Below are 10,193 nucleotides of genomic sequence, written 5' to 3' on the forward strand. Positions count from 1 at the left end.
AGATAGATAAAGCAACCATGAAATTCATTTGGAAAAAGAAAAGACCCAGAATAGCAAAAGCAACTCTAAGCAGGAAGTGTGAATCAGGCGGTATAGCGATACCAGATTTCAAACTATACTACACAGCAATAGTAACTAAAACAGCATGGTACCGGTACCAAAACAGGTGGGTGGACCAATGGTACAGAATAGAGGACACAGAGACTAATCCACAAAATTACAACTATCTTATATTTGATAAAGGGGCTAAAAGCATGCAATGGAGGAAGGATAGCATCTTCAACAAATGGTGCTGGGAAAACTGGAAATCCATATGAAACAAAATGAAAATAAATCCCCTTCTCTCGCCATGCACAAAAGTTAACTCAAAATGGATCAAGGAGCTTGATATCAAATCTGAGACTCTGCATCTGATAGAAGAATAATTTGGCTCCGATCTACATATTGTGGGGTTGGGCTCCAAATTCCTTAATAGGACACCCATAGCACAAGAGTTAATAACAAGAATCAACAAATGGGACTTATTAAACTAAAAAGGTTTTTTTCTCAGCAAGAGAAACAATAAGAGAGGCAAATAGGGAGCCTACATCCTGGGAACAAATTTTTACTCCTCACACTTCAGATAGAGCCCTAATGTCCAGAGTATACAAAGAACTCAAAAAATTAAACAATAAGATAACAAATAACCCAATCAACAAATGGGCCAAGGATCTGAACAGACACTTCTCAGAGGAGGACATACAATCAATCAACAGGTACATGAAAAAATGCTCACCATCTCTAGCAGTAACAGAAATGCAAATCAAAACCACCCTAAGATACCATCTCACTCCAGTTAGATTGGCAGCCATTATGAAGTCAAACAACCACAAGTGCTGGTGAGGATGTGGGGAAAAGGGTACACTTGTAGATTGCTGGTGGGACTGCAAATTGGTGTAGCCAATGTGGAAAGCAATATGGAGATTCCTTGGAAAGCTGGGAATGGAACCACCATTTGACCCAGCCATTCCCCTTCTTGGACTATTCCCTAAAGACCTTAAGAGAGCGTACTATAGGGATACTGATACATCGATGTTCATAGCAGCACAATTCACAATAGTTAGACTCTGGAACCAACCTAGATGCCCTTCAATAGATTAATGGATAAAAAAAATGTGGCATTTATGGAGTACAACGGAGTACTACTCAGCACTAAACAATGACAAAATCATGGCATTTTCAGAGAAATGGATGGCACTAGAGCAGATTATGCTAAGTGAAGCTAGCCAATCCCTAAAAAACAAATGACAAATATCATCTTTGATATAAGGAGAGCAACTGAGAACAGAGCTGGTAGGAAGAGCATGAGAAGATTAACATTAAACAGGGACTAGAGGTGGGAGGGAAAGGGAGAGAGAAGGGAAATAGCATGGAAATGGAAGGAGACCCCTCATCATTATACAAAAATTACATATAAGAGGAGGTGAAGGGAAAGGGGAAAAAAAAAAACAAGGGAGAGAAATTAAGTACAGTAGATGGGGTAGAGAGAGAAGATGGGAGGGGAGGGGAGGGGGGATAGTAGAGGGTAGGAAAGACAGCAGAACACAACAGACAATAGTATGGCAGTATGTAAAAACGTGGATGTGTAACCGATGTGATTCTGCAATCTGTATACGGGGGAAAAATGGGAGTTCATAACCCGCTTGAATCAAATGTATGAAATATGATATGTCAAGAGCTATGTAATGTTTTGAACAACTAACAAAAAATAAAAAAAATAAATAAAATAAACCTATTAACTGCCACAGTCTGGCTGGGCACAAATGCCACAGTCTGGCTGGGCACACAATCACGAGCCACCACACAGCTTGTAGATTCAAACAGCAACTCTTTATTCCCGAACTCACACCAGCTGTCTACAATCATGTTCTGGGGAAATCCACGTTCTCTGCCCAAATCCGCCTCCACTGGGCTTCTATCTCCAAAAATATACTGTCTGAATCCCGTGAGAACTCAAGGGGAACTCAGGCAGCAGGATACGCCCTATTCCCAGCAGGAATAATCTTAAACCTTAAACCTGGAACCTAAACCGGGAACGCCCTAATCCGCCTTGGTCCTTGAGCAAGGTCACCTACATTCAATGTCACTGCAACATGGGGTACGCTGGCAAGGAAATTGTCATACCTACTTGGCTAATGGCTCCCAGCAATTAACAAATTTAAAAAAAAAGTTGGAAAGAGACAAATGTTAAGGGAGCTTTTAAGTAAGATTCTTAACATTCAGGTAAAAGTTGTTTGCATTGAAAACTTCTTCCAGATTCCCAGAACTTTATAAAGTCTGCTTCACACACAGGCCTGGTGTGAGTGTCCATGGGTCTCTGTGTGTCTATCAATTTGTATGTGTGTGTGTATGTCTAAGTATTTGAGTGTCTACAAGCATGTATGTCTATATTTCTATGCTTTTGTTTGTCTGTGGGGCAGTCCATGTCTGTGTGTGTGCATTTGTGTGTCTTTATTTTTTATGTGTTTCAGTCCATCTATAAGAGTGCATCTGTGTGTGCATGTTTGTCTGAGCCTGTATGTCATGTGTGTGTGGGTGTGTGTGTGTGTGTGTGTGTGTGTTGGAAATCCAAACAAAGAACAGATGGGCAGGACACAGTCCAGTTCTTCAGGAGCTGCCCTGAATTAAGTAGGAAGCAGAAGGTGTGCAAGAGGCAGAATAAATAAACCAAACAGAAGGAGCTGTGAAAAACTGTACCATAACCTGGAATTAGGTCTCCTCATATTCACATAAAAAGTCACAGGACTCAGAGGACCAACAAGACATCAGCCAAGACAAATTAAACCCTACGTGTCATAAGAATGTAAGTCCTAGGAATTTTATGACATTTTTACACAGACTTTGGAATTTCCCCAGGCACTTGGAGTGCTGGTGGAGGTGGAGTTTCAAGTAAGTAGTAGCTAAAGACTTCAGAGGAAGACCCACCTCCTGTTGTAGGGACAAAAGAAGCAAGGCACAAAAGATAGCAGGAAACAGTTTTATTTGGCTGTAGCCAGGTTCAGAGGGCACAGCTTTTGCTGTAATTAATTAATCTTCTGAACCCCAATTTGAGGGAGTTTCAGAGATTTATACCCAGCATGTAAATGCAGTGGCTCAGAAGTTCACAGTCTGCAGAAGTTGACATAAAATCACCTTTATTCTTTCACTGGTATGAGCATGTTAACTCTTCAAAGAAAACACCTGATAAAGGGAGAAACTCTCCACTTTCTTTTCTCCCCCTGCCAGCTGTTACCATGGAGCACAGTTGGAAACTTATCTTAAAAATGTAGACATCTCTGTGAAGCCCAGCTCAAGGCCAGTAGCCTAGTTTGCACATTTATACAAAATATTACACTAGATATATTTGTGAAAAACTAGTAAGGGGGTGTCCAGCACCTGGAGTGCTGGTATCCTCCTAACCAGTGGCCAAGTATAACAGGGCAACACAAAAATAGAAAGTTTATCTGTATTGAACTCTTTTGCAGAGAATCTTTTGCTCACAGTCCTAAAATCAGCAATGGTGAAGATTTCTGGAGAAGCCCAGTTAAGACTTTTCTGTGGAGAAAGGGGGCACCACTGAAGAGCAAGCTGCATCTGGAGAAACTGAGTCTCACAGCAGCTCTTTGATGAGATTGAAGAGAAGCAGCCAGCTGCTGAGCCAGCAGAAGCCTCTGGGTGAACTGAACACAGTGAACTGTAGTGAGGAAAATCAGCATCCTATCTGTTTGCTTTCAGTATTTCTATAAAGTCTCTTGGGCATAGTCAATCTTCAACACATCTCTATCACTGCTAGTGTCTCTTTATTATCAGTCAACACCTGTTAGGAGGATCACAATCTCATGTTAAAACAGAAAGTATTCTCCCATGAATGTGAAAATAACGGCTCTGCAGATATGTGATGTCACAATCAAAGGACAAACTCCCCCCCCCCCCAAAAAAAAAAAAGAACAAGTCTGGTTGGATTCTTAGAAAACTTGACTGTCTTAGGTACACAAACTTAATGACAGGGGAAATACTATTTTTTTTCCATTTAGTAGACATTTTAATTTTGTTAATAATTTTGGAAATAAAAAAGGAAGCATTCAATTCATTAGAAATTATTTAACATCTGAAGGCCTCCTGAGCTCCTAAAAAACTTTAAAAAAAACTTTATTTTTTTTAGTTGTAGATGGACATAATACCATTTTTGAAATTTAATTTTTATGTGGTGCTTAGGATTGAACCCAGTACCCCACACATGCTAGGCAAGTACTTTACCACTGAACTACAGTTCCTTAAAAAAAAACTTTTGAGATTCATGCCATGAGAAGTAAATTCAAGAGAGTTTCTGTTTGCTTGTTTAATTTTTATTTTGGAAATATTCAAAGCTATAGAAAAGTTACAGGAACAGCACAATAATCTTTTATACACTAGATTCAATAGCTTATATTCCTGCCCAATTTACCTTGTAAACTCTTGTATGTACATGCCTCTCTTTCTGTGCATAATTATATGTGTATAGGTATGTGTTTACAAACATCCATATAACACACACACACACACACACTTTAAAAAAAAACATTTGAGTTTCTAATATTAGGATCTTTTGTTCTAAATATTTCATGAATTCCCTAAGACCAAGGACATTCATTTGTATAACCAAAATATGGTTACCAACTTCATGGAATGTAATATGGACACCATGTCATTATCCAATATACAATATATATTTAAAGTCTGCTGGTTATCCCAATGAAGTCATTTCAATGATTGTATTTATTTTTCTGATGCACAATCAATTAGAAATCAGACTACACCTATTTTTCATTAAACCTGGGATAATTCCTCAGTCTTTCTTAATCCTTAGGACATTGATCACAGTCTGTTTTTAACAAAGAGAAAGCAAGTTTCAGGTTTGGAGTCTTGAGCTCATCACAATATTCAGATAGAATGCCAAAGGTTTTAGTTTTCTGAGTATTTATGTTAAGCTAATTCTGTCTTAACATTAGGATCCATCTCATGACAAATTCATGAAAAGTTCATTTCTGTTTTACTATAGAATACTAAAATTTCTATTTGTCCTTATCATTATTTGATGTTTCAAACGCTTACCTTGGATTTTTCCCATGCTTTGAACTTACGTGTGGCCAGCTCTTCCTGACCAGATAACAACTTTCCCTGAAATCCCAGCTGCTCCTCATAAATTCTGATGTTGGAATCTAAATTTACTCCCTATCTTGAGATTTTAAGTTATGTAGATTATTAACCTGCTATCTGCATTTGTATTATGCTTGCCAGAACTCTGTTAGGTATAAGTTCCCAAGATACCTGCCTTTGTAACTTTTTGTGCTATAAATCTGCCCTGTCCTCTGGCCCTGCTTTTAAGGAGAGTCAGTAGCTGATCAGCTCTCTTGTGTACACAATATAAGCTTGCTATAATTTGGTTTAAAATTGGCATCAGTTGTCTTTTCTTTGCATCATGGGTTCAACAGGAGCACTCCAACATCATTTCTCTTCCTATTCTCTGTAGCTATCCACCTTTCAACTTCTATGTCTTCCTATACAAACTGCTCTTATCTCCTATATATCTCTACTCAGCTCCTACCCAGCACCCTGTGTAACCCTCAAATACAATATCTTGCATGCTACTGTGTAGCCCTCCACCACTGCCTCTCTCTTCCTCTTATGTATACATCCACAACCTTTTTTTTCCCCACTCTGTGGAACTATTTACCAATTCCTCTCATCCCTTGTGAAGACCTCCATCAATTCCTCTCATCTTCTACTTTTATTCCTTCACTATTTCTTCTCATCTGTGCCCTAAACCACCTCCTATTATTTCTGTCAGTGTAACCTCCACCACCTCTCCTCATGCTCTATTGTGGAGTATACCACCACCTCCTCACATATATGGCATGCCCTAAACTTCCTTCTCTCATGACCCCAGTTATGCTCTTTACAACATGCTCTCACTTCTTCCTGCATAGCTCTTCATGATCCTGTCATCTCCCATATAGCCCTAGACTACCTCCTCTACCTCTTCCTGATTATCCACACAACCTCCTCTCATGGCCCCTAGAAAGCCCTCCCCCACTTCCTCTCCTTCTGTAGCTCTTGTCATCACCTGTGTATTCTCCCACCACTTTCTCTTTGGCCTAGTAATTCTGCCAACACCACCTCTTCTCAAAGGCGCTGAGAATCCCTCCTTTATGATTTCCTGGTTATCCCTCCACTATGTCCTATCACAGAGGTGTATTCCCCCACTACACCACCTACTCCAAAAATCCTCCTCTGCCTTCTCTCATGGCCTCCAGTGCAGTCATCTGTGATATACTCACATGTCCTATGCAGTGTTCCTCATCTCCTTTTGTGTTGCCCTCCACCATCTTTCATCTTCATCTCCCATGTGGCTCTGCATCACCTCATATCATCTCCTGTGTAGCTCTCACCTCTTCCTTTTATCTACTCCTGTGTCAATCTCTACCACTTTTTCCTTTGGTCTTCTTGCATAATTGTGTAGTTAGCCTAATTGTGTAGCTCTTCTCCACCTCCAATTGTGATAAAATTGTCCTTCCCCAAAAAGTTCAGTCAGCCTCAACTCAGCTGTTTCTGGATTTTGTCCTATTCTGGAAGTATTTGATTGATTGATTGATTGTTGTTGTTGTTTTGTTTTGTTTTTACAATTCTCCATGTCCTCTAATGGCTTGCCCATGTAATATATTTTACATTATTTCCTTTAATTTTTTAAAGAGAATTTATTTATAATAATTTGAATTTAATTGTAGAATTATAATTATAATTTACCAAATGGAATTACTTTTGATACTCTTAATATCCAACTTGTTAACTAGAATGATTTATTTAATGAACATTGAATATCCAAAACAGTTTAAAGTCACTAGCTGCTATTATTTTCTCATAGCCAGTGAGAATACAAGGGCCAGAGTTAGGAGGTGTTGCTAGAACCACAGTTCACCTAATCTTGTGCAAAGTGTCAGCATCACCAGAAACCTGTGAAAGGATAAAAGAAACTGAAGTTAAACTGTAAAGTACCAGGTATTGTAAAGTTTCTAAGCTGCACTCAAGGTCTGAAATTCCTGTGGCAGTTAAGATAATTCCCGGAACTGCCCATTAGATGTGTGTCGAAATCCCCCCCTTGACTACCTAGTTGCTTAATAACCCGGACCCATGTAGCTCAGCACGTACGCACCTCGGGGCCTAAACCAATCGATTTAAATATATACCCCACCTTAGGACTGACCTATCACCCCCGCCCGACCTGTTCCCGCCAATGAATGTACTAATCATGTTTGAGAGTTGTTGTTTGATTTTCCCATGGTGTATGATGATTTGTTAAAGGGGACTATGATATATGTAAAGTCCCTGCCCTCTCTAAAAAATGTATATAAACCCTGCTCAAGTTGTTCTCAGGGCTCTTGGCCGCTCTCCCTTCTTGAGTGAGCACAGAGCCCCAGCGCGCTGGAACTTCAATAAACCCCTGTTGCTATTGCATGAGGCAGTCTCTTTGTGGTCTCTTCCTCCATCCTTCGCCAGACCTTTACATTTGGGGGCTCGTCCGGGATCCTAGTAGCACCGGACAAGGAGACCCCAATGGACTCCTCTCAGGGCAAGTAAGGCCCCTTTTCCCTTTTCCTTGCGATCACTCAGATTTCAGTTTAGTTTTGGTTTAAGGGTTGGCAGAGTGGCTGCTGGCGGAGACCGTGAGCTCCCCCTGGCGGTGGTGGACAGACGTGTCCTGAAGCCACAGGCCACGTCCCCAAGGGATGCCTTGGAGGACTCGGGAAACTGGGGGATGGAAGCGCCCTCAACTTAGGTGTATTTTTGCCACTGATTTGGGTTCAGTGACTCTGCTGCCAACCCGTCGGGTTTTGCCGGCTACTCAGTTCTGATCATTGTCTCGTGTTGAGTTTACTGTCTGTCTTTACTGTCCAGCTCATCAGGTTTTGCTAGTTACTCAGTTCTAATCTTTGTCTTGGACTTGTGTTAAACGTTTACTGTTTGTCTTTGTCTGTGTCGCGTTTGTGTCATCACTGTCCCTGTTTGAGTAACTCCCATTATGGGACAAAGCACTTCCACACCTCTGTCCCTGACCCTTGATCATTGGACTGATGTCCGCTCAAGGGCCCAGAATCTTTCTTTTTCAGTAAAACACCAGACCTGGCAGACTCTCTGTACTTCAGAATGGCCCACCCTCAGAGTCGGATGGCCCCCAGAAGGATCCTTCCACTTCCCTCTAATCTGAAAAGTCAGAGATATTGTCTTTCAGCTGTCTTTGGAGTAGGGTGACTTCGGGGTGTGCAGTTCTGAAGTTGTTGAGGTCCCTGTGGAGGGCTTCATCAAAGAGAGTGGGGAAGTTTTTGAACCCCTGTGGGAGTCTAGTCCAGGTTAGTTGGCCAAATGTTCCTGTTTCTGGGTCTATCCACTCAAAAGCAAACAGCAGCTGACTGTCCTTATGTAGGGGCAAGCAGAAGTAAGTATCTTTTAAGTCCAGCACAGTGTACCATTCCCGCTCTGGATTCAGAGTGCTAAGCAGGAAACAGAGGAAGGAGAGGAACAGAGGAAGGAGAAAGAAAGGGAACAAAAGGAAGATGAAAGGAGCAAAAGGCAGACTAAAGCATTGGCTAAGGTCCTTGTCACAGCCACAGATAGGCCAGAAGTTAGAAAGCAGGGAGACAGGAAGGGATACCCGGACCCACGCCAAAGGCTGCCCCTGGCCTCAGATCAATGTGCCTACTGTAAAGAAAAAGGACACTGGGCCAAAGAGTGCCCCAAAAAGAAGCAGCCACACCAGCCTGCTGTGCTGACTCTAGAAGATGACTAGGAAAGTTGGGGCTCAGATCCCCTCCCTGAGCTCAGGGTAACATTTGAAGTGGAGGGGACCCCAGTGAACTTTGAAGTGGATACAGGAGCAGTATACTCAGCCCTTAAGACCTCACTTGGCCCCCTATCAAATAAAAGGTCCCTAGTTCAAGGGGCTAATGGCAGTAGATATCGGGCTTGGACAACTAAGAGGACTATGGACCTAGGAAAGGGAAAAGTCCACCACTCTTTCCTAGTAATCCCAGAATTCCTGGCCCCATTGATGGGCAGGGATCTGCTTACCAAACTCCAGGCTAGAATAACTTTTAACCCTGACAGTCCCCAAGTGGAGTTTCTAAACCCTTCAGTAAAAGCTCCCATAGTCATGGCTTTGACTATGTCAGTAGAAGATGAACATCAACTCTTCGCGCCCCCTAGGACTGATCAAACAGGCAAACTACCCCAGAAATGGATAAAATATTATCCTAATGCCTGGGCAGAAACTTCTGGGTTAGGTCTAGCCATAAAACAACCTCCAATAGTAGGAGAATTAAAAGCCTCTGCCTCTCCAATCAGTGTTAAACAATATCCTCTAAGCAAAGAAGCTAAGGATGGGATAAGGCCCCATATTCAGAAACACCTGGCTCTTGGGGCCCTAAGGCCCTGTCAATTGGCCTGGAATAACCCCCTGCTACCAATAAGAAAGCCAGGAACTGGGGACTACCATCCTGTTCAAGACCTAAGAGAAATCAACAACAGAGTGCAGGGCATTCACCCCACGGTACCTAATCCATATAATTTGCTTAGCACTCTGAATCCAGAGCGGGAATGGTACACTGTGCTGGACTTAAAAGATACTTACTTCTGCTTGCCCCTACATAAGGACAGTCAGCTGCTGTTTGCTTTTGAGTGGATAGACCCAGAAACAGGAACATTTGGCCAACTAACCTGGACTAGACTCCCACAGGGGTTCAAAAACTTCCCCACTCTCTTTGATGAAGCCCTCCACAGGGACCTCAACAACTTCAGAACTGCACACCCCAAAGTCACCCTACTCCAATATGTGGATGATCTGCTACTGGCAGCTGACACCAAGGAGAACTGTGAGTCTGGGACCCAAGCACTATTATCCGAGCTTGCTTGGCTTGGATATAGGGCTTCTGCCAAAAAGGCCCAAATTTGTTAGCAAGAAGTAATCTTCCTGGGCTATTCTCTTAGGGGTGGCAAATGATGGCTCACTGAGCCCAGAAAACGAACCATTGTGCAGATACAGCCCCCATCTAATAAGAGACAGCTCAGATAGTTTCTTGGGACTGCCGGCTTTTTTTTTTTTTAAAGAGAGAGAGAGAGAGAGAGAGAGAGAGAGAGAGATTATA

General features: G+C 42.0%; 1 protein-coding gene across 1 annotated transcript in view; it reads left to right on the top strand.

The window, feature by feature from the left end:
* The window catches only part of LOC107160715, a gene marked incomplete at its 3' end in the record, with an annotated part of 116,588 nt that overhangs the window by 102,082 nt on the left and 4,313 nt on the right, over positions 1-10,193 (top strand). Inside the window, 2 exon segments of the mRNA XM_048797566.1 lie at positions 7,518-7,628; positions 8,875-10,119. Coding sequence (XP_048653523.1) covers positions 7,518-7,628; positions 8,875-10,119 — 1,356 coding nt within the window.

Source organism: Marmota marmota, unplaced genomic scaffold (assembly GCF_001458135.2).
Source record: "Marmota marmota marmota unplaced genomic scaffold, marMar, whole genome shotgun sequence".
NCBI classification, from domain to species: Eukaryota; Metazoa; Chordata; class Mammalia; order Rodentia; family Sciuridae; genus Marmota; species Marmota marmota.